Source organism: Mobula birostris, chromosome 23 (assembly GCF_030028105.1).
Source record: "Mobula birostris isolate sMobBir1 chromosome 23, sMobBir1.hap1, whole genome shotgun sequence".
NCBI lineage: Eukaryota > Metazoa > Chordata > Chondrichthyes > Myliobatiformes > Myliobatidae > Mobula > Mobula birostris.
Genome location: NC_092392.1, coordinates 54,858,008 through 54,883,813, shown reverse-complemented (window position 1 = coordinate 54,883,813; position 25,806 = coordinate 54,858,008). Strand labels below are relative to the sequence as shown.

Sequence of the window (25,806 nt, the reverse complement as noted above, 5' to 3'; positions counted from 1 at the left end):
TCTGTTGCTCCTAGTTTTCTGATAGATTTTTGTTCCTGGTTTTGGGATGTCATGTTGCAGTTGTACAAATAATTGTTTAAGCTACAAATGGACTACTGTGTGCAGTTCTGTTGGCATACAATAAAAGGGATGTAATTAAGCTAGAGAGGATGCAAAAGGTGTTCATTTGAATGTTGAGTGGACTGGAGGGTTTAGTTTCTAAGATGAAGCTGCATTCCCTGGAGTGAAGGAGACTGAGGGTTGACCTTATTTATAAAATTGAGGAGTATAGATATGGCAGATTACCACAGTTTTTTTTTCTAATTTTAAGGAATTAAAACTAGAGTCTAGGTTTAAGATGAAGAAGGAAAGATTTGAAGGGGATCTGAGATAGGTATTTTTCACACATTGTGGGTATATGGGACAAAGTGCCAGAAAGGGTTACAGGTATTACAATCAGTAATTGGACAGGATCATGAATTGAAAAGGTTTGGAAGAATATAGACCTAACGCAGTCACGTGGCATTGGCATAGGTGGTCACCACTGCAGCATGGACAAGGTGGTCTGAAAGGGCCCATTTATAAACGTTTGAAGATATAAACTGCTTTGTTACTCCACTAATCTTTGTAGTATTGGCTCAAGTTACACTTTCTTAATTTTGATACTCGTGATGAGCTGGTGGTTAAAATTTCAGCCGTCAATATTAGAGAAAACAGTGTCATGCAGAGTATTCAAAACACTGCAATAAGGATGCAAAGTGTCTTCAAGTGTGCTTTTTTAAAACTTGAAATTGCTTTCCTTTTCTCTTGAAAGTGTTGTTATTTAGCTAGGTGTCATTCTGGGCTCATAGGTTCATACTAAGGAGCTCCCCTGTGAATCAAGGCAGCAAATATTTGCAATCTACGGATTGTGGCATCACTGGCTATACATCATAAGGTCTTGTAACTACTAATGTACAAATGCATGCATCAGGCATCCCACCCTGCAAAAGCTCATTTCAGGGAGGTAGCACCATCAATTTACGGGAGACTCACGGAACTTCCGGGAGAGGTGGGATGTCTGCAATAGAGTAGCTCCTTAGCAGCTAGCCTGCTAGTTTAAATAACGATAGCTATGCTAATGAACGAATGACACCTGTTAAACTCACCTCAACATGTCTTTTACAGTCTTAACCCACCATGGGCAATAGAATAGTCACTGTTGCAAACAGTGCAGCGAGCAACACTGTCATTAGTTTTGACCCCTATTAGGCAGGGGTACACTTTAGGTAGTCTGGGGTGTCATATGTTTTATATTTTCTTTTTTTGGAACACTCTCCCATCGCGCGCGCGTGTTCGTTCGTTCTCTCTCTCTCTCTCTCTCTCTCTCACATGGTTGCTCTCACGCTCACTCGCTCTCAAAAAAATTGATTTCCAGGATATTGTATATAACTTGCAGGCATCAGGGAGCCATTATTAATATGTGGGAGACTCCCGGAACGTCTGGGAGAGGTGGGATGTCTGATGCATGTACATTCTCACACTTTTACAGTATGTGTCATGAGCTGTTGATGGGGCATGGTGAATCTCATTCATGCTCACTCTCCTTCTGTCAAGGGAGATGAAATTAGTTATATGTCCATGCCTGTGCTTGAACCCTGTCCTTCACCAGTGTTAATAAAAATTCGCAGTTTATTGTAGTTCCTGTATATCCATTAAGTACTCTGATTATCCTGAGCAGTTCAAGCAGCCTGACGAGAAGACAATATTCTGGATCAAGGGTTCTGCATCAGATTTTTCCTTCTCTGGCCTGAAATTCTTTGTTAGGTCAGGTCAATTGTTGCCCCTGATTAAATTGGCTACTTGCCAAAGTCCTGAAAGCTCTTTCTGGTTTAAAAAAAACAGATGAATCCTAAAGCCTGCAGTATTTACAGATTTCAGCCAAATCTATAACAAATACATCCAATAAGGAAAACCCATATCTCTCACTTGCAGTTGTTATTTTAATCATATTTCCCTTCACTCTACATATGGCGTATGAGTGCACTCTTAACTGGCAACTTCATTGGAATCTTGGCTTAAGCATGTTTTTTTTTCTCTTATTTAATATGATTCCTTCGAGACTTTGGAGTGTATTGCGTGATTTTATTTTGTGTGCAAAATTAAATAATTTTGAAAATTTATGACTTCATTAGAGAATGGAAGGGTAGAATTTCTTGTTGCAATGTTTAGCATATAGCAAAGACTTTTTTATATTTAAGGTTCTTAGAAATGTTATGGGGGTCCTCTGATAATATATGCAGAGAATGAAGGCAAACAGAATAAGTTCTTAATATTTTGGAATCTACAAATGAGAATTGTCACTTCAAGAAATCGATACTGATCCTTTTAAGAGCATTCACATCCAGTGGTTAGGTTGTCTGTTTTAATTTTGCAAGATATTTTTAATAGGAAATAGGTGTCATTGCTTTAACCCCTACTATTTGTAGCAAAGCCTCATTGGATTTCTTAATGCATTTTTTTTAGGTGATTTTAAGGCATTCATTTAAATGAATTATTTCTGAGCACAGTGTTGAATTGCTGGAATGTAGTCTATTTGGTTTTCTTTGGCTGCCTTAATCTTATGGCTAATACTGGCATTTGTTTTGAAATGTGCAAGAATGGTAAATTTACTTAGCATCTTTTGTAACACTATGTTGGATACTGATGTTTTTGAGCTGAGGTTCTTCAGAGATCAAGAATGAGGCCTAAAACTTGTTACTTGTGATTGTTTATTAAGAGAGTAGCAAAAGCAGAATCTAGTAGCCAGAGAAAGAGGCTGATGTAATGTGGGTTAGCCTTATACCAATTTGTTAACAGCAATAAATGCTACTCAAGTAATGTGATACCCACAACTGCAACCAAGTTTTACAAAAGCAACTGCAATCACTAGAAATCACAGAATAATCACATGTATATAGGTAAATATATAAAAATACAAACATAAGAAAGTTGAACTACAAGAAAACTAACGATTATACAACCTAATCCAGCCAGGATGCCCTATAGTGCTTTGCAGTTGATGTCCATTGTTGCTGTGACAGTCATCAGCACCCTATTTACAACACACACTCAGTGCTGGAGAAACTCCGCATTCAGGCCTATTTATTAGCAAGTGAATGTGACCACATTGATGTATGCTAGGCATAGCCACCATCGTATCCCATTTCCTTTGGTGCTGTGAGATCTTGGAATTGTGTTGGGAGTTCAAGGCTAAATTGCAAACATTTAGAGAAGCAATGTCAACAAGATGGTTGAAATAGAGAAACAAAATGTGTAAATGAGGAATACACATACTAGGTTTCGGTGAAGGTATGGATAGTAAATGAAGTTATTCTGATCTCCCCTCCCCCTCCCACTTTCAAATCTCTTACTAGCTCTTCTTTCAGTTAGTCCTGACGAAGGGTCTCGGCCCGAAACATCGACTGTACCTCTTCCTAGAGATGCTGCCTGGCCTGCTGCGTTCACCAGCAACTTTTATGTGTGTTGCTTGAAAATTCAGCATCTACAGATTTCCTCGTGTTTGCGTAATTCTGATTTTCATGTCCAGAAAATTAGAGAAAAGTTCTGGGGGGGGAAAAAAATGCCCTACAAAGGAAACTGTATTCCATGAAAGCAGAACAAGTGCTACACATGCCCTTACACTTCCTCCCTCACTACAATTCAGGGCCCCAGACAGTCCTTCCAGGTGAGGCGGCACTTCATCTGTGAGTCGGCTGAGGTGATATACTGCATCTGGTGCTCCTGATGTGGCCTTCTATATATTGGCGAGACCCGACGCAGACTGGGAGATCGTTTCACTGAACACCTACGCTCTGTCTGCCAGAGAAAGCAGGATCTCCCAGTGGCCACACATTTTAATTCCATGTCCCATTCCCATTCTGATATGTCTATCCACGGCCTCCTGTACTGTAAAGTTGAAGCCACACTCTGGTTGGAGGAACAACACCTGACATTCTGTCTGGGTAGCCTCCAATCTGATGGCACGAACATTGACTTCTCAAACTTCTGCTAATGCCCCACCTCCCCCTCGTACCCCATCCGTTATTTATTTATTTATTTATTATATTCTTTTTCTCTCTCTCCTTTTTCTCCCTCTGTCCCTCTCACTATACCCCTTGCCCATCCTCTGGGCTTCCCCCCTTCCTCCTTTTCTTTCTCCCTAGATCTCCTGTCCCATGATCCTCTTATATCCCTTTTGCCAATCAACTGTCCAGCTCTTGGCTCCATCCCTCCCCCTCCTGTCTTCTACTATCATTTCGGATCTCCCCCTCCCCCTCTGGCTTTCAAATCTCTTACTAGCTCTTCTTTCAGTTAGTCCTGACGAAGGGTCTCGGCCCGAAACGTCGACTGTACCTCTTCCTAGAGATGATGCCTGGCCTGCGTTCACCAGCAACTTTTAAGTGTGTTGCTTGAAATTCCAGCATCTGCAGATTTCCTCATGTCTACATTCCATTCTTGTTTTTTTGCTGCTTGCCATGCAAATAATACTATATTGCAGTTTCACTTAGCTGGTACCTCCATTAGCTTTGTCTGTTGCTACTCCCAGCCTGCCTTTCTGTGTTTCTGATTGAACAGATTTGATTTATTATTTTGATAGTAATGTTGGAATGACAGATATTGCTGGATCTCGGGGCTGTACATTGTGGAGATGTACATTTGTGTTGCTATTGATGTCCATTTTGAGCTGGCACATCTGTTGTGAGCCTATCCCATTTAGTATCTTTGTAGTGCCGCAGAACACAGTGAAGTGTGACCTTAGTCTGTTTCTAAAAGTGATCACTTCTGCCAGTACTTTTGTGGACAGGAGTACAGGTTTCCCCTGCCATCCGAAGGTAGAGCGTTCCTATGAAATGGTTCATAAGCCAGAAATTCGTAAAGTGAAGAAGCAATTACCATTTACTTATATGGGAAAAATTTGTGAATGTGCCTCTGATCTGGGCCGACATTTATGTGCCGGGTGGCACCTAATTAATTAGCTTGTTTATTTCAGCTTTTTTCTTAAAGATGTGTTGGGTGCGCCCCAGCTACCGCTGCATTCTCTGTGGCAGTGTATCGGTCCACAGCCCGGAGGTTGGGGTGGTGGGACACTGGGGTGTCATCTCATCGTCGTCTATTTCCATCAGGGCAGGCAGGTCATCTTCTTCTGTGTCTGACTGCCTCGATGTTGAAGGTCGAGGTTCGTCATCTGCTGTGGCTGATGCGGAAGGCTTGAAAAACGACAGTATACTTGACTGCTTATCCTCGTGCATTTTTCTATCATCTCATGCAGTTGCTTCACGTTCAGTTCCCGGACGACTTCACTTTCGGTCCATTCGCTACTGCATTCGGTTTGGATTGTTATCCTTTCTTCTTTCAATTGCATCGGCTCGTCATCTATCAGTTCTTGGTCACGAGATGCCAAAACCTCTTCAACATCATCTTCGTCAACTTCCACAGGCCAAACTCACTTGGTCCTTACTTCGTTCACCACGATCGATATGCTTAATTATGTCTAGTTTTATGCTAAGTGTAACACCCTTACGAGCTCTTTTAAGCTTTTCCAATACCTTAGAGCTCATCTTGCTAACGGCTGTTCACAGGCACGTGTTTAAGCAATGCTGGCTAGAATGCAGTTCCGAGGGAGGAGCTTGGCTGCTCAGGGCACATGCTGCCTTTTTTCGTAACAGTGAAAACACCTGCTGTTAGCGAAAACAGGTAACTAATGTAGGTCTTTCGTAACAGCGAGGTTTCGTAAAGCGAACATTTGAAAAGCGGGGGACACCTGTATCTACCATGGGTAGGCATTGGGAACACAGCCAAGTATCCCTCATGTTAGATCATTTATTACTCACTAGAGAACTAATCTGGTGAGTTGTAGCCTTCAGAATTCAGACATGTTAGTCTGAGATGGTGCTTCGAGGTATTTAATAGTAATGGAGAATGATGTACTGCACCCTGAGTGCATTCTGTGCTGTTGCTACTTTCAGAGCTTCCTCAGAATGTTTCTTGTTATTTTAGAGCAGCTCAGCTAGGGAAGGATAGTGGGTGGAACCTGGAGGAGCTTTCCTTAACTGTAGTTTACCTAATGCCACAAGATTTTATGGGTCTGGAGCCAATGTTGAGGATTTGTGGGGCTACAGATAAAGGAGCCCCACAATGGGTCTTTCTACTGGTTGAATAATTTGTACCCAGCCATTGTAATGGAAAATTGGACATATTTTTTTAATGTATTATTGTGAGTATGACTATTGCCAGACCTCTGCATGACAAGACTAATGGATAGCACTCTTAGTCCAGACAGAAGCTCACAGATGATTGTATGGAGAACTTTACAAAGTCAACTAGTCTCAGGGCAAATTTGCCATGTCTGAATTTGGTGCCTAAGTTAATACCAGGTGGTGTGTCTAATTTTACTCTTTCTCTCTTTTGAGCATGGTGCCAAACTACAAATGAATGGATTACTAGGTTACTTTAGATGGCATTTTGGAGTCCACCACAAGAGCATAGGTCTGGAGATATCAAACTGAGTAAGGATTGCAGTTTTCCTCCTGTGAAAGATATTGAAGAAGCAGGTCCAGGTTGCATTCTTTCCAGAGTTTGGCTGATACCACTGGCTAACACCATACATTTGTTTGACTGTTGGGTTTTAGATTTTGGCTTCTAACCAGCCTGGCCCCTTAATTGAACCTACTCAGGAAATTTCTATGACATCCCATGGTTTGACCTGTTTGAGTTTGGTCAACCCAAGATTTCAATTCCATATTATAATTCTATGTGTGGCATTTTTCAGTTTTCAATGAGAAACAACCCCAATGACGAACCCACAACTTTTCATGAACTTTGCGTCTTTGAAATTGCAATATCCTGGAGTAATTAAGTGGAATAATATAAATGCATTTAAGACTCTGGAGCATACTTTATACTTTATTGTCGCCAAACAATTGATAATAGAGTGTACAATCATCACAGCGATATTTGATTCTGCTCTTCGTGCTCCCTGGAGTACAAATCGATAGTAAATATTAAAAATTTAAATTATAAATCATAAGTAGAAAAGGGAAAGTAAGGTAGTGCAAAAAAAACCGAGAGACAGGTCCGGATATTTGGAGGGTATGACCCATTACATCTAACTCAAGAGATCGAGTCCACTTTCCCATCCTCACACTCCACCTGATTCCCAAGACCCACTCAAGCTGGGTCTGGGTCATTGTGGTACTTTCAACGTGGGACCCAGGACCCCAGGTACCAGCTGAAACTCAACTGAGCCAGGAGCTAAGCACCAGTGGATAAAATAGGAATCAAAGACCCAGATGCCATTCTGGATGTGGTTGGATCTTCTGGACCTCAGTTTAAATATTGGTTCAGATTCAGCTCTTTGGCCAGTTACTCGTGGCTACAAATCTGACATTGTGGAAAGGAGCACCAGGAATGCATGTGGACCTGTCAGTGCAGCAGCATAGGTCAGTGGATAGACAGCAAAGTGGCAATGAAGGAGGGAGCAGAGAGAACCAAGTCATTAAGAACTGTATACATGACTGAAAATTTTAGAATGAAAATAGTGTTAATATTTCTGGTCCAAAAGAACTCTTACAAACTGCCAGTACTATTTTTATTTGAGACTTCAAGCATCTACAGTTTTTGATTAGAGATTTTAGTATAGTTAAAGTTGGTGTTTTTGTGAGTGACCCTTTGAACTAGTTCGGCTCTCCTAATACAAAAATATGTGTACTGTTGATAATGGAGGGGTAGGGTAAGGTTGTCTGTTGATGAAATGAGATGGAGCAACATGGAAGGATGCTTATCTTAGAGCATAAGCATTGGGCAAATTAGGCTGAATTGCTTTCAGGTTGTAAATTTTGTGCAGTTTTCCTCTTTAGTCAGGACAATGTCATTGTTAATTTTCTCATCTTTTTAAAATGTGATCATTGCTATTGATTCATATTTTACTTAGTAATTGAACAGCTTTGGAAATTACTGCAGGTTGAATCATTCTAAACAATCAAAACTTGAAGTGTTATTCATTTGAAACAAATTATGAGTTTGACATGCAACAACTACATATTTTATTAGTTTATGCATTGATTTTGTATATAAATATTGCTCTTTAAAATGATGTGAAATATGATTTGTTATGCATTTTTTAGTTATCAAAATATTCCAATAATAAAATCTAAGGATTTGAGTTCTTGGTTAGTACTGTTAGATTTTTTTGGTTAACTTATCAGATTTGCGTTTTGAACATAATTGTATCATTTCAATCTTGATTTGATAGGTATGAAAAATGCTCTTTTTAAAGCTGGAGAAAGCAGCCAATTTGCTTTTTGTACCAGATGTACTCTCTAATTCTTAAGAAATTAATGCTTGCTAGATATTTATGTCTGCATTTTTCTTAAGCAGCACCTATAATTTGTTGTAAAGAACCTAAAAAAGATTTGGAAAGCTAATCTGTTATTTCATTTTTGACAGTTAATTGTAATTATGCCAGTTATGATTGTATAATTTTTATTATTTAGTTAATTTGTATACTAGTCACTTGAGGGCTGGGATTAGCAGTTAGTAGAGAAAGTTTACCTTTGGCAGATGATAACAACATCCCCACCATGCTCACCATCAACACCGCGGTGCAGCACATGCAGTGTGCTTAGTCCCCCTGCTTTACTCACTTTATACCCATGATTGTGTGGCTGAGTACAGCTCCAATGCTGTATCTGTTTGCTGATGACACCAATGTTTTTGGCTTAATTAGTTGATGACAAGTCGGCATATAGGTGTGCAGGTGAAAATCTGGTTAAATGTTGTCACAACAGCAACCTGTCAGCAAAATCAAAGAACTGATTATCAAATTTAGGAGGAAGAGGTTGTCAGTTCATGAGCCAGGCTTCATCAGGGGATTGAAGATGAAGAGAGTCAGTAGTTTTAAATTCGTTGGCATTATCACATCTCAGGATCTATTCTGGGACCAGCATAAAATGCCATTACAAAGAAGGCATGACAGTGCCTCTACTTTCTTAGAAGTTGGTGTAAATTTTTGGTGTCAGCAAAAACTTTAAACTTCTATAAGTGCACAGTGGAGAGTATCCTGACTGGTTGTATCACAGCCTGATATGGAAACATCACCACCTATGAACAGAAATGCCTTTAGAAGGTATTGGATACAGCCTAGTACATCACAGGAAAAACCCTTCCTACCACTGAGGACATTTACATGGCAAGTGGCCACAGGAAAGCAGCATCCATCATTAAGCACCTCTGCCATCAAGTACATGCTCTCTTCTTGCTATCACCATCAGGGAGGAGGTGCAGGAGCCTTAGGTTCTACACCACCAGGTTCAGGAACAGTTATTACCTACAACCAGCAAGCTCCTGAAACACTCACCACTACTCAACATACAGATTCACTTTCAAGGATTTTTTTTATAACTTGTGTTCTCAGTATTTTGTTTATTTGCAGAATTTGTCTTTTGCATATTGGTTGTGTGTCAGTCTTTGTTTATATATAATTTTTCATAAATTTTATTGTATCTCTTTATTTTCCAGTAAATGTCTGCAAGAAAATGAATCCCAAGACAGTATATGGTAACATATATGTACTTCAATAATAAATTTTACTTAGATTTTGATCTTCCTGAAGTCAATGGCCAACAGTCTCAATTGATTATGTAACCAATTCTGCGAACACAGGCCTATTAATAAGAAGCTTGTTTATGAAGCACTCTGAAGTAGATGTTCACTCCCCATAGAATACTCCTCTTGTGCACCGTCCAAATAATTTATTAGAGAAAAGAAATGGCTGGCATAAATGATGTGCTTAAAACAGCTTTTAGATATTTTTGTATGTTTCTGTGAATGTGGCTGGATTGTAAGCTTTTAGTGATGTCAGTCTACAGCGGCCATTGCTAATCTTGCTACAGATTATGAACCCAAAAGATCCATTGGAAGATTGCCTAGATTTGGTGAATCATGCAATGATTGAACACAATGGTGGACCAGAATCTAATAATCCATGCAACCAGTAATTGTGATCAGAAAAAGGACTATAATCCACAATGTGAGCTCATTTGCCATTCTCTTATAGCTCTTCTGAAGCAGAAGGGGTACAAAAGTAAATTGTATATGCTTCCCTTTTTGCCAGGCTTTGGGGTTTGTGGTTGGACTGACAAAGGAGGATCTATTTAGTGCACAATAATGAACTTTATGTTGGGAAAATCACTCCGTTCCAGGACAGGATAATTACAATCAGAGTGTTGTGCAATTCATTTGCCTGCTGTCACCATAAGATAAGAATGACAGTTAACTTTTTTTTGTTTTCTTCTGCAACATGTTTGAAGTTATTAGGCAGATATTGGAAAACTGAATTACTTTTGTGTACTAAGGTGTTGTAAGTGAAGGAACATAATTCAGAAAAGTAAAAAATGCTAACTGACAATTCTGTTCAAAAAACTAGTTCAAGAATGACACTGAAATGGGAAGATTTTCATTTTGCACACTTACATTTATGAAGATCAAGTGGAGAATCCTTTAGGGTTTATTTTGCAAGTTTTTCTTCTTTAATCTCAGAGTAATTTACTTTTTAGAGTTGCAGATTCCTATGAACATAGTGAAGGCATTTTCAATAATGATTAATAACTAGAAAAATGAGTTAACTGTAATTGAGTGCACCTTACACAAAGAGTGCTCAGGAATTTGCTTGACTTCATGGATAGTCTTGTTTTGAGAGAGGTAAAGGAGCAAAACTTCATCAAAAAAGTGAGAGCAACACGCACAAAACTCTGGAGAAACTCAGCTCAGGCAACATCTGTGGAGAGGAATAAAGAGTCGACGTTTCAGGCCCAAGACCCTTTATCAGGGCTCAAAAGTGAATAAACCTTGTAATGCCCTCCACAGCACAACCATTTGTGGGTGTGTGTGTGTATATATCTTAAAAGTAGGGCAAATCCTATCTGATTATGAATTTTGCAAGCAGCCACCTCAGCTATTCATGTCACTTTAAAATAGTTTTAATATATGCATGCTGGTTACGTCAGGTAAATTTATTCTGATAATCCTGCTTGTTTATTATCTCAAAAATTAACGGTACTTATTACCTTGGCTCCCACTGTAAAGCATTTACAGTGCCTTGTGTGTATTTTTTTTCTCCTGGCTCCTGCTTTTCTCTGTCAGGTCTCCTTTGGTGCACCAGCCAAGCCATGGATGCCGTTCGACTCACAACAGCCCAATTCACACTGCTACGGGCTCGAGACTAACTCAGAACTTCTCTGTGTCTGTTCCTACACTCATCTACACTGGTATGAGACTACACAGGCTGAGGAGCTGGGGAGAAGTGGGCCACAGGGATTGGGGTTCAATCTATAATGCTAGGCAGGCAGTGTAGCAAGCTACCCTTAACAATTAACCCAGCTCCAGAACCAAGAAACATGGTTAGAATTTTGGTAGATTTGATCAAAATCTTCCTGAAGTTAGAATGTGAAAGGAAGTTTTTGGTTTATAGTTATGAATGACATGAATAAGACATGTTAGAAATTTACTTAACAAATGTTTTGTTTTCATTTTTAGCTGTGATGCACTATATTGGTGTTCCAGAATAAGGAAACATGAGTTTCAGCTCTGCATACTCAAGCTTTCTTTTGGTTGCCTAATTAGAACGCATTATGTATTTTAAAGTCATATGTCATGTTGTTTTATTTGTGTGCTCATTTTGCTCAGGTTTCCAGTACATGGTTTGATTTGTGCTCCAGTATTTTTAACCTGTGTATAATGTGTAAACCTGGGCAGCCGTATATCTTCCAAGAATCTTCAAGGTCTGGGCAGCAGTTCTGTGCCTTTTGGCTTCTTCCCCAGCCTGCACATAGAAGCAACTGCTGTCATCCCAAGATTGGGTCATTCCATCATTTCTTAGATCCTTCGCACAGGGTTACTGAATGTGTTTCCCGCTTCTTCTGGCAGGGTTCCCTTCAGTGAAGATCCCAACCCTGTTACTCATTCATCTGGACCCTCCACCCCACTGAAAAATCAAACCTATTCCTTTTCACCTTCCAAGTCCTACAGTCGACAGTCCTCTTCTTCTGACACAGATTTGAGTTTGACACCTAAAACTGGTAAGGCACCTCCACCCCACTTTTTTTTTGTTGTAACTTTGTGTTTTTGCATTTGAAGCACCTCATTCTGCTTATGAAAACCTAATCACACTTTCCACTTGTTACACTTTAAAGAATAGCAAATTAAATTGGATTTTTTAAGTCTTTGAAGCACAATTAATTAATTCAGATGCTGTGGAAATATCTAATGTCTGTCTTTCAGAGAGAAAAAAATAAAGAATTGGATTTTGCAACTGCATTTAATTTCCAGCAGAGGTCAATAGCGATTTACCTTGTAAATATCTAAACATCTCTATTTCTATTTGCCTTCTGTGCTTTTTCTATCCATTCTTGTGCTTTTAAAATTTGTATTAATGTTATGGATCTTCGATTAAACTTTATTTCTGCAGTGTTTTTAAAAGTTAAGTCTCTTTTAACCAGAGCTATTTTCAGTGATTGTTTTTAAGAAAAGGCAATGTAGTTTAGGTAATAGAGTTCTAGAATTATTAAACATCAGCAAGGATTTAGCACTAAGCCAGAACATGTGCAAAATCATGAACATTTGTATAACAAGGTAGATAACTTTGAGTGTACAGTCTTAAATTTTTATGTTTGCATCCATGATAATGCACATCTGTTCTGATCTTATAGAAACTAATATTTGAAGTTTTATTTAAACATACTGAAATGCATGTTCTTTATAGATGCTAATAACTTTTAATGATTGGACTGGAGAAATGCAACAATTTCATCAGTTTTTGCTATGAAAGTTCCTATTCTACAGTATCTCCTTTTCCGTGGTCAGCAGCAGAAACAAAAATTGCATGGAACAAATATCTATAAGTAGGAGTGGCAGGTGTTTAGGATAGAATGCTTGATAGAATTACAAAAAATAAGAAGCATTTTGGTAGAATTACTAGAAAAGGGATAGAAAGGAGACAAAATAATGTCTAGAAATGATCAAAGCTGGTCAGGGTGAAATCAGGACTACTGTCTTTAAAAAAAAACTGAAATTTGTTAAATGATAGAAAGCTATTTGAAACTAAACAGGCAAGCAGCCAAAATTGATTGTGGTCTAGCCAAAGAAAAAGGCAAGATAGATAATGTCAATAGGTTCGTATGAGCATCACAGATGGTATGTTCGTTTTCCTGATCTGAAAGTTAACCTGATAATGTATTACCCATGTTCTTGACAGCAAGATTTGTTGGTGGTAAAATTGAGTCAGGTTAATATTAAGGATGGTGTGTGTGTGGGGGGGGGGGAGATTGTTGATGTATTTTGTATGAAACTACATCTAGCTGCATTGCATGATACTGAGATTTGCAGTGTTTCCTCTCCACTTCATGCAGTAGTTGTGTGAACCAGGAAGTGCCGTGAATCTGAACTACTGATAGGTTTTGTAATGTGGTAATGTCTAAAATTTGACACTAGTTCCCAGCTATTAGTATTGAATATGCTTTATCTGATGCCTAGCTTGCAGTGGAGTGATCATATTGGATTTATTCTTTTAATAATGATGTGATGTTAGTGGCTGTACTGTTGATGCACAGTATTGTTTGCAAGATTTTTCCTCTCTGCTGCTGATGATTGGTAAAGGCTCAGAAATGCAATTACTGCATATGTATATTAACCTGCTTCGCCAGGTTTTATTATGATGATGCATCTCTTTCATATATTTAAAATAGTGCTCCTAAATATTTATTAATTTGAAAACCTTTTTGAAAATTTTGTGCACACTATTATGGACATAAACATAATGATGTCATGGATACAGAATTATTGAGGCAGCTGTAGAGAGGGCATTCTGATGTTTTCAGTTACAGAAAAATGCACAAATTTTACTGTAGCAACAAGGCTTTTTCACCTAGCCTTATTTATTTGGATACAGAATAAGAATAAACCACATTTAATCTATGCTTCCCTTTTTATTCTGCTCTGCTTAGAACACTTTTTACCTTTTGTTAAGTATAAATGTATATCAGAATATCAATAAACTCATGATTTTGATTTGCATTTGTGTCTTTTATATAGATAATAGTAAACAAGAATGAAGGCTTTAAATATGAAATATATAAATCATCTTAGGTAAACAGTACCACTACCCTGTGTTCAAAAGTTCATCCTCTAAGATGAACACCACAAAATGTAGCAGTTAGCATGACACTATTACAGCTCCGGGCAGTTTGGAATTCAATTCTAGTACCATCTGTAAGTTCTCCCTGTGAACCATGTGAGTTTCCTTCTGATTCTCCGATTTCCTCCCACAGTCCAAAGACATACCTGGTAGTAGGTTAATTGGTCATTGTAAATTGCCGTGTGATTTGGCTAGTGTTAAATAGGTGGGTTACTGGGTGGTGTGTCTCATTGGACCAGAGGACCTGTTTCATGCTGTTACTCTAAATAAAATAAAAATTGAGGTAAAAGCAATTTCTGCTAAGTAATTAGAGTAAAGTAAACCAGAAGGAAATGTACTTTAAAGAGATTATCCTTAATGTGTGTCCAAAGCCAACTCGCCGTTTATAAATGGCTAGATGCATGGTGCAAATATCTATTTTGAGGAGTTGTCCAAATTACTTCATTTTGTCTAAGGTGTTGTTCTTAATTACAAAGAAGTCTTTCTGCTGATGTTTCCTTTGAAAGACAGCACATTACTAGCATTTAATTGATACCTCCAAAGGAATAGCTTTTTAAAAAATATATAGAAAGAAATGACTGTGGAAGTAATGCCTTACTTTAATTCAATATGCAGAAAGGTGTTTTGGTTTAGTTTTCACATTCTCCTGAAAGTTTTCATTGGTTGTCTCAGTTTGTGTTCATTTTGTGTCTGTGTTCATTTTACAAAATGTATATCTAATTGATTTTGCTTACATATGACTTTGCATGCTGTATTTTCTGTGCTGTATGTGACCTTCTGAATCTCCAACTTCATTTTTTTTCTACTACTTTTCTACAGCAGCAACTTTGCCCAAGGGGCCTAGGATTTTCCTCTATCCCAGTTCCCCTCCTCTTTCTTCCGGTTCCCCCCATCATAAAAGTGCACATCTCCTTCGTTCTGAGGCTCTGCATAGTTTCACCCCTCCTCACTCTGGCTATGCAAGTCCAGTCTGTCTGAGGAAAAGTGTGTCTTTCAATGAAGAGTTGCTTCTAACTGCCTCTGGTAGGATTGATTGGTGTATTAAAAAAATGCTTCTGCTTTTCTGAAAGCCTATGTGCTCAGTACCTTAAAATTTTGCATTCATTATGTTAAAGCATACAGTCATGCCAACATGCAAGAAAGCATACTAAATTTGAAACTACTCTAACTTAATTGTCAAATAAGAACTTTTTCAAGAAAAACAAATCAAACTAATGTACGTTTTTGTAAGAGAAATTGAGATTTTTATTTTGCTCTGCATTTAACAGTTACTAGTAATCTCAAAATTCAAAACTTCAAATTTGTCCTGGCAAAATGATTTCTGTTTTCAAAATTATTACAATTGATAATGCAATTGGGTGGAGGGGGGTGTGGAGAAGAGAAGAACTGAACGACGGCTATTAGTTATTTGGAACCACGTCACTCACTCATTTATTCATTCATTCATTCATTGCATTTATGTAGTTCATTAAGTATTTGTCTTGATGTGTGTTTTGATTGCTGTGTACAATATTTATTTCATTATTTTAATTTGGTTGTGCACTTCCCTATTGATCTGGCTAAGCCTGATGTTTTTAAAACTATTTTCATGATTTTTTTAAGTGGATTTGAAAAATTCTGTATTGACCTTTCTTCAGTACAACCTCGCATGAGCTCATTTTTCTCTATTTTTGAAAAGGAAGATATAAAAATTGTGCTATTGCTTTGTACTGTGTACTTTTTGAAGAAAATTAGCTTATGTGAACCAAAGGCCTATACAGAAACATTGGTAAGTCTACACTGTTTCCTTATCAAACGCACAGCTAAAACCTACATCAGCAAAGATTGGATTGGAATTTACTGTTAAATTCCATTCATCCTTACAATTTAGCAAATAATTTGCATATTTATGAATTTTAAGGAAATTATGATTAAAGAAAATGATATAAATAGAAAGTCAGCATTTGATTTTGTTATGTGATGGGAAGATCTCCCATAATGTGATGAAATCTAGTATAGGGTAGAGCCCCTTGGGATCATTGGATCTGAATGCACATGAATATATTAGTACTATTTCTAGAAGTCTTGGATCTTACCCACATTTTAATATTTCTGCTTATAAATTTGTATACTATAAAATAAATGTCAATGTCAACCTTTTTCCCACCAGTACTGATATAGCATTTGGGATCTGATAAGGTAATGGTGTGTCATATTTGCATAGCTTTTTCTTTATAAATATGGACATAAGAATTTTGAGTTTGGAAAGGTTGAGCTCAACATGGAAGAATTTTATTAAATAGACATTACAGATACAAAAAATGGAGTAGGGTGGGTTGTTCTTTTTGAGACATTCTGATTTTAAGAAAGTGATCTGAGTAGGGCCTTGAAACAGTCAATAGAAATCCATAAATAACTGACTAAAAATAAACATTTAAATATTGGAGCTGCTTAAGTAATTGTTCTATTTGAAGGTGCATCTTAATATATATTAAATTAATAAATAAAGGAAAATATAGTTTAAAAATTGGGTAAAATTGTAAATGAGAGAATCGAAAATTAAAGGAAGTATCTCATGAATAATTAGTAACAGGAAATTAAAATTATTGTAAACCTAATCTCTGGCCTGCACCAAAAAGGCAGAAGATACATCAGTCTCCTTGCCTTTAGAAACAGATTAGAAATCTGAGCAATCTTTTTGATGTTCATTTTTACTCTTATTAGGGACTTAAATGTCAGGGTTGATTTATGTTTTGATTTGATATTGTAATAAGCTTAAAATGTACCTGCTTAATATCTCTCAGGAATGGGAAGTGGTAGTGGTGGAAAAGATGGAGGTCCTTTGAAAACACTCTATCGACAACAGACCCAGTCTGCCTTTGAACATAGGGTAAGCAGTAGTTTCATTTTGCATTTTTCCATTCATAGATATTGTGTAGACTTCAAATTATTTTTAAGTACACTTTGACTTGAGATTTGGCTTCTGCATTATGTATTTGCTTGATTAAGTACGTCAGAAATTATAATTGGACCCAGGGAGCATGTCAAATACTTGCGGAGAGATCTGGACTATTTTTTAAAGTAACATTTACAATTTCCATGAGACTAATCCCTCAGTTTTTTCTATAAGCCTTTGCACCTCATTTGGTCTAAATGCAGCCAACCTATCACCCAATCCTTGTGTTCAGGAGTTATGTAATTAAAGGGCCTAAAATGGTGTAGTCCTAAGGCCCCATCCAACCATGTACTGACAAGCTTTGATAGAAGGCAAACCTGGTGACAAAATATCACCTCTTGTCATGGCCAGGAGTGTAAATTTTAAATTTGATGTTCAGAAAAATTTGAAGATCTTACAGTGATGTAATAAAGTTAGAAATCATCCGTTTGTTAGGAATGAATTAAAAAGTGACTATGAAGAACTTCCATTCATTTGAATTTAAGCCTTCTGTTATTGACCTGTAAATCACTTTTATTGCCCCACCCAGCCAGTCTCTCACTTGCTGTCTTCTATCTGACTCTCGGCTATAGTATTCTGCTTTACTACTGACAAGTTACATTACAGGCCTAATTTGCAAAAAGCAAGTTGTAAGAAATGCTCCAGATTAAATTGTAGTGTTAAATTCAGCAAGACATCCCAAACTTCCTGAATTTCTAAGCCTGCCTGTTATACATATTCCCATCCCTCAGGCTCCCTGTAAGTACTTGTTCCTGGTGTCTGGAGGCTAAACCTTGAGCAAAGTTTTAAGTTAGATCTTTTATTTCTACTGCAAGAAACATTGCACAAGTATGTAAATGGAGAAAAATACTTCAAAATGTTAGCTTTTCAATTTAGATGGACGCTCTTTGGATGGTTTTTTTGCCCGGGAATGTTAAATAATAGACAGCAATACACAAAATAGTGGAGGAACTTAGCAGGTCAGGCAGCATCTATGGAAATGAATAAATAGTTGACATTTCAAGCCAAGACCCTTCTTCAGGACTGGAAAGGAAGGAGGCAGATGCAAGAATAAAATGGTTTGATAGGGGAAGGAGGATCAGCTCGTAAGTAATGGATGAAGCCAGGTGGGTTGGAAAGGTAAAGAGCTGGATAAGAAGGAACCTAATGGGAGAGGAGAGTTGACCATGGGCGAAAGGGAAGATGGAGAAACACCAGAGGAAGGTGATAAGCAGGTGAGGAGAAGAGGTTAAGAGGCCAGAATGGGGAATAGATGAAGAGGGAAGGTGGAGGGGAAAATACTGAAGGAAAAATCGATGTTTATGCCATTGAGTTGAGACCACTTAAATGGAATATGAAGTGTTGCTCTTACACCCTGAGAGTGGCCTCATCATGGCAAAAGAGGAGGCCGTGGACCAACACATTGGAATGGGAATGGGGATAGGATTTCATTGCTGCAGGTGGCTGTGCAGGCCAAGTCATTGAGTATGTTTAAGGGGGAGATTGATAGGTTCTTGCTTCTCAGCGCATTAAAGGTTATGGAGAGAAGGCAGGAGAATAGGGTTTGGAGGGTTAACAAATCAGCTTTGATGAAATGGCAGAGCGACTTGATGGACCGAATGGCCTCCTTCTGCTCCCTTGTGTTATGGTCAAAAGAATTAAAATGGTTGTCCACTAGAAATTTCTGTTTCAGACTGATGGAGCAGAGGTCCTCTACAAAGTGGTCCCTCAATTTACATCAGGTCTCACCAACTTAAAGGAGGCAGCATTGGGAGCACCAGCCCCAACAGATTCCCAGTAAAATGTTGCCTCAAATTACCCTTCTGTTTATCCATCTAATATGACAGATGTTCTCTTTCAGTTTAAACCATTTCAAAAAGGGTTGATAGCTATAATCTATAAGCGGTCATTAAGTTCACGAATGACATCTAATGATAAAATTAAACGCGCTTGGGAATCGGAACCTCAAAAGTCATTTTCAGATAATCAGTGGAGTAAAATTTTTCATTCAGTTAACAATTCATCTATTTGTGCCCGTCATTCCTTGATACAGTTCAAGGTAGTGCATCGGGCCCATATGTCAAAGGATAAACTAGCACGTATTTTCTCCAATATTAATCCTATTTGGGACAGATGTAATACTGAGCTGGCCACTTTAACTCATATGTATTGGTCTTGTATAAAGCTAGACAACTTTTGGAGAGATATTTTTAAAACACTATCAAAGGTTTTGGATCTGGATCTACAACCTAATTTGCTTACGGCAATTTTTGGGATTATCCATCTTTGGGATTAAGCAGGAAATGTTCCTGTTTCCGCTCAACATATGATAGCCTTTTCGACCTTACTGGCTAGGAGAGCCATTTTATTGAAGTGGACGTATTCTAATCCACCTACGGTCTTTTATTGGCTCTCCTCCATTATGTCCTGTTTAAGTTTAGAGAAAATAAGAAGTCGGACATTTGATACATCCTTTAAATTTGAGTAAATATGGTGACCTTTTATCCAATATTTTCATTTAATTTGATTTATTACTCTTTCAATCTTTTTTTTCGAAGTTTTAGATTTGATCAGAAAGTCTTTCTTTCTTTCTTTTTTGGTCGTATCCTCAAAACGGACTGCCCAGTCCCCTTTTTTTTTGTTTTTTTTTATATAGTGTAGTAGTCTTTTTTTTCTTTTCATTTATGATTTTGACAATGTCTATCCTAATCTTGGTTTATATTGTTACTGATATATATGTGAACTAATTCTCCTCTTGATTGTATTTATGCTTTTTTTAAATCAATAAAAAGATTAATAAAGAAAGAAAGACAAAAAAAAAGAGAAATGTTGCCTCATCTGAAGGGACTGCTTGGGGCTCTGAATAGAGGTAAGGGAGGAGGTGAATGGCAGGTGTAGCATTTCTGTCACTTGCAAGGATATGTGCCAGGAGAATGTTAGTGGGGAGGCTGTAATGTTGAATCAGATTTGCTGACTGAGACAGAAAACACTGACTGCAAATAAGTATATTTATTTACAAACAGTAAAAATTCAGCCAAACGTTCAAGTTCCCCAAGTGACAGAAATTACAAAGCTCAATATTCAACAAACATCTTTAGCTAAAAGCATGCACAAAGCATACATTCCCAATGGTTATGTGCACTGCTTCCCTTAAACAAAGGAAGAGAGAGCAAACCTGGGATATTTGAAACTGGACAGCAGGTGGCAATGAATGGGAAAGCAGCCGCAGTTCCTAAACTGACCAATCACCATGGAAGCAGCTTTCGATGAGCAGAATAAACCACACCCCCACAGGACAAGGGGACAAATGGACAAAGGAAGCAGAGCGGGAGTGATCCATGAGGGGAGTGGGGAGGTAAAGACGTGGTAGGTGGTAGAAACCTGTAGGCAGAATGATGTGTTAGCTACGGATTCTCCTGGGTTAGTAGGTGAGGACGAGAGAAACCCAATCGCTGTTAAGCAGCAATGTCTGGGAAATGGAGGAGATGCAGGTGAGGGCAGCATCAATGGTGGAGGAAGAGCCTACAGAGCATGATAGAGGGCATAGGTTTTGGATGAGGGGAAAGTTTAAAGGGTATATGCGAAGCATGTCTTTTTTATACAGAGAGGTAGTTGCATGGAACATGCTGCCTGGGGAGGTGGTAGAACCACAGTATGATATTTAAGAGACATTTAGACATGAGAAGAGGAAGGGAATAGAAGAATATGGGCCCTATGCAGGCAAATAGGATTAGTTTAGACACCAGTTCCTGAGGGGTTCTGTTTGATCTTGTATTTGCAACTAGAAATATGCCTAATTATACAATTATGAAAACCATGTACAGGCCAAGTCATTGAGTATATCTGAAGCAGAGGTTGATACATTCTTGATTAGTAAGGGTGTCAAAGGTTATGAGCAGAAGGCAAGAAAATGAGTTTCAGAGAGATAATAAGTCAACCATGACGGAATGATGGAACAGATTAAATGGACTAGATCAGCGGTCCCCAAACACCGGGCCACAAGGAAACGATATGATTTGGCGTTATGAGTCAGCTGCGCTTTCCTCATTCCCTGTCATGCCCATGGTTGAACTTGAACGCATGCGCGGTCATTGCCCGCACGTCATCCATGTCAGCGCGGGAAGAAGATCAACTCCTCGAACTTGCAAATGACGGCGGGATGAAAAGTATGTTTGACATAACATCTCTGCCGGCATTCTGGATCAAAGTCAAGGCTGATGGCCACGAAAGCACTGAAAACGTTGCTTCCATTTCCAACGTATCTCTGCAATGAATGCAACGAAAACTAAATTGCGGAATAGACTGGACATAAGGAACCCTGTTCAAGTATCGCTGTCTCCCATCACCCCTCGATGGCACCGTCTTGTTGCAGGAAAACAAGCCCAGGGCTCCCACTGATTCAGCAATATTGGTGTGTTGCAATGATTTTATATGTTCATACGGGGACAATACGTGCTGTGTGTTTAATATCCAAATGTTACTTAAGATGTTACGATGCTATTGACTTACTTGTATAACCATAGAACAATTACAGCATGGAAACAGGCCATCTCTGCCCTTCTAGTCCGTGCCGAACGCTACTCTCACCTAGTCCCACCGACCTGCACTCAGCCCATAACCCTCCATTCCTTTCCTGTCCATACAGCTATCCAATTTTTCGTTAAATGATAATATCGAACCTGCCTCTACCACTTCTACTGGAAGTTCGTTCAACACTTACTTCAAGCTCCCCTGTCCTCCCCTGATAATTGACTTATCACTATATTCATGTGAGGAAAATATGCGCTGTGTGTTTAATATTAAATTCGTTAGATAAACCTTGCCATTGGAACAGGATGTACCTAGGAGTTGGAGCATTTGGCACGTAGTGTTTGAAGTTGTCAGTCTGTTAAGTGAGTAGTACTGCTCATTGGGAGTTGACCCATTCCCAAAATGCTTGGGATGGGCTGTGCACAGTTGACCAAGTTGGGAATGAAAGTACCATGTTTCAGTGATAGGCTCAATGCTACATTGAATTGGTTTTATCCTTGGTGTTCAGTATCTTGCCGTTAATTTGCTGGGCAATTTCCGGGTGACAGTTATGAGTCAACCATGTTGCTCTGGAAAAGGAATTACATGTAGGTCAGGTAAGGATCATAGGTTTTTTCTCCCACAAAGGGCATTTGTGAACCAATATTATAACAGTAATTCAGTTGCTTTATAGCAGTTTTATTCTTATGTTGTTATGTTGTTTTCTTAAAATTCAAAATTAATTATTGAATTCTAATTCCACAGTTGCCACAGTGGAACTTGAACCCATGTCTCTGGATTGTTAGTCAAGGCCTCTTGAATTTCTATTTTGATCATTTCACCACTTAAGTGCCACTTTATCCACTAACATCAGTACTTTTGGATTCAGTGCACCCAGAAATAAATCCTGGTGCTATGATTACATTTGATTATGTTGATTTGATTGTCTATACCAAATATTGAATATGATTTGACTTGATTGTCTTTCATTTCACAAGTGTTTTCCCAACATCAGTTTTTTTTTATTCGGCACAGGAATTCCCTTTTTTCACTCTAACAACTTTCCCACCTGGATTTCTTGTTCATGTCGGTGGTGTAGTCAGTGCAAGATCCGTGAAGCTACTGGACCGAATCCACAATCCAGGTAAGTAGAGTACGTCACATCACGTAACTTAAGGACTAGGAAAATATTAATATCTTTCAGGTTGCTGGAATGAAAATTTAATCTGTTCATTGACTGAAAGAAATGTTTACTGAATGATGAAGTTGTAAATTGGGTCAAACCATGGCATGCCCACAGTACCGTATTGATAATTTTCCTGTGATTATGTTCAGCCAGCTGTATTTTTTTAACTTCTGGTGAGTTTGTTTAACTTAAATTTTGTGTTCTTTGTAACATGACATCTTTGTTATAGTTCAACAAAGATCTTGGAGAAAATATGGTTTATTCTATGATATATTATAAAGTCATTTGTTGCTCTCAGCAACTGAAAAATTCCTGATCACATTTTCACTAGGTTTTGCAGAGGTTATCTTTTATCTTCAAATGATGTGTTCAAAAATATCTGTTTTGCATTACTATTGCAATAAACTGCTCATGTGCCTAGGAGATAAGAACTTGCCTCAACAACTACATAGTTGATTATTTTGTTCCTGTCCTTTTGCATTTCTTTCAAATTTGGGAGCTGCTGCTGCACTGTAAAGTACCTTTTAAACTTCTGTATGGGAGCTTGACATGTCGCCTCAGCAAAAAAAGTCAAGAGTCATACAACAAAGAAATGGGTTCTGTGGCCCATTGTGCCCCTGCTGTCCTTCTTGCTCATCAACACTTGTCCCATTTGCCTGCACCAGATATGTATCCTATGTCGTGCCTGTTTGTTGGAGGGGGTGGTGAAATCTTTCCCCTGAAATCCTTTCGAAACTCCTCTCTCACACCTTAAACCTGTGCCCTCTTGTTTTTGATGTTATTTTTCTCAACAGGAGCAATAAATTAAACATTTTTCTTCCATTGTTAATAGGCCATGAGCTGTTGCTTGTCCTTATCATTGCTCAATTAAATCTTCGGCACGGATGAGCCTTCATTTTGAAGTTGTGCTCTTGTGGTGATACTCCCAAAAGTCTGTTGGGGAGAATCAGTTAAAGCCATTTAGTATAACAGAGTAGTGTACTTTTCCACTTAGGAAAACAGTTAGACTACACATTAATGGTTTGAAGAGAAATCGCACATAGATTAGTCCAGGTAAGTACAGCAGGTTTCTTTTCCTAAAAAACAAAATACCCGCAACACACACAAAATGCCAGAGGAGCTCAGCAGGCCAGGAAGCATCTACGGTAGAGTACAGTCGACGTTTTGGGCCGAGACTCTTTAGTAGGGTCCTGGCCTGAAATGTCGACTGTACTCTTTTCCATAGATGCTGCCTGGCTTGCTGAATTCCTCCAGCATTTTGTGTGCGTTGCTTGGATGTCCAGCATCTGAAGATTTTCTCTTGTGGAAAAAAAATACCCGTTGGTTTTTTAAAGCAAACCAACAGACTTCAGAATCATTTGTACTGTTATCATATTTTGATTTCCAGGCTATTTTAACATGATGTCTAGTTCACAAATTAGTGGACTTTGAATTACATTCTCTGAACTGTTGATCATGATCTCTGTATTACTGATCTGCTGAATCCAACCACTATGTTGCATTCCTGTAAATCCTATGGTTTTAAAAAAAACTGTGCTTTAGTCAAATCATTTTATTTTTCAGTTGATTGCTGGATTCAATTAAAGAAAACCTTGATGGTAACTTTGTGAAAGGACTGGAATATGCATCAAAGGAATTGTCAAAATACCTTTTTCTTGTAAATTTCAACAAGTTAGTAAGCCCTAGAAAAATAATTCTTCTGGATTTATTTTACTGATGCACTTTTTACTAATTCTGGCCTAGTGCAGAAAGTGAACTTCACTGCTCATTATGCATTCAAAAATGATGTGCTGCTGATCTTGCTCTGAATTACAACTAATGTTGTGTTACCCCCTTCTTCAGCACTCACTTCATTGTTTGTCTTCACTCTTAGGCCTATATTTAAAATTTACAACTTTCCTAAAGTTGTTTTATTTAGTCTTAATCAGCCTGTATTGACATATAAATAACCTGGTCTGTGTTTGCATGCTAAGTGTACATTATATAACTTTTAATTTAAAATTATTTCTGTGGCTAACTCTGCCAAATACTACTTTCTCTGGAATAAGGCTGTTAGCCACAATCCTTTCTAGTGCACTGTTTTTATTGGGAGAGATATAACAATTAAATATTTTTGGTTCAAATATTTTAATATATCTGAACAAATTTTCAACAGCCCAATTATGCAAAGGTAATAAAACAGATAAAATAATGGTTAAACTTGTATAGATTCATCCTTGCCAATTATCAATTTTGTTCACTCAAAATTTCTTCTTAATTTCTTAGACTAGAGGTTTGACCTTGCAGTAACCCTTCTGCTATAAGCTGTTGCAACACACATCAAAGTTGCTGGTGAACGCAGCAGGCCAGGCAGCATCTGTAGGAAGAGGTGCAGTCGACGTTTCAGGCCTAGACCCTTCGTCAGGACTAACTGAAGGAAGAGTGAGTAAGGGATTTGAAAGTTGGGGGGGAGGGGGAGATCCAAAATGATAGGAGAAGACAGGAGGGGGAGGGATAGAGCCAAGAGCTGGACAGGTGATAGGCAAAAGGGGATACGAGAGGATCATGGGACAGGAGGTCCGAGAAGAAAGACAAGGTGGGGAGGGGACCCAGAGGATGGGCAAGAGGTATATTCAGAGGGACAGAGGGAGAAAAAGGAGAGTGAGAGAAAGAATGTGTGCATAAAAATGAGTAACAGATGGGGTACGAGGGGGAGGTGGGGCCTTAGCGGAAGTTAGAGAAGTCGATGTTCATGCCATCAGGTTGGAGGCTACCCAGACAGAATATAAGGTGTTGTTCCTCCAACCTGAGTGTGGCTTCATCTTTACAGTAGAGGAGGCCGTGGATGGACATGTCAGAATGGGATGTGGAATTAAAATGTGTGGCCACTGGGAGATCCTACTTTCTCTGGCGGACAGAGTGTAGATGTTCAGCAAAGCGGTCTCCCAGTCTGCGTCAGGTCTCGCCAATATATAAAAGGCCACATCGGGAGCACCGGACGTAGTATATCACCCCAGTGGACTCACAGGT

At 38.5% G+C, this 25,806-nt stretch overlaps 1 protein-coding gene across 21 annotated transcripts in view; it reads left to right on the top strand.

The window, feature by feature from the left end:
* c2cd5 (C2 calcium dependent domain containing 5) overlaps positions 1–25,806 on the top strand; it is a 116,305-nt gene that overhangs the window by 19,176 nt on the left and 71,323 nt on the right. For 9 of the 21 annotated variants that reach the window (XR_011882980.1, XM_072241773.1, XM_072241765.1 and 6 more), the window contains exons 8-12: positions 9,517–9,555; positions 11,923–12,074; positions 15,008–15,211; positions 16,972–17,057; positions 22,647–22,755. Coding sequence is in view for 20 of the 21 variants with exons in the window: in XM_072241773.1 (XP_072097874.1) it covers positions 9,517–9,555; positions 11,923–12,074; positions 15,008–15,211; positions 16,972–17,057; positions 22,647–22,755 (590 nt within the window). In the remaining variant the exon portion in view is untranslated. The other 12 variants (XM_072241776.1, XM_072241774.1, XM_072241771.1 and 9 more) reach the window with 6 other exon arrangements.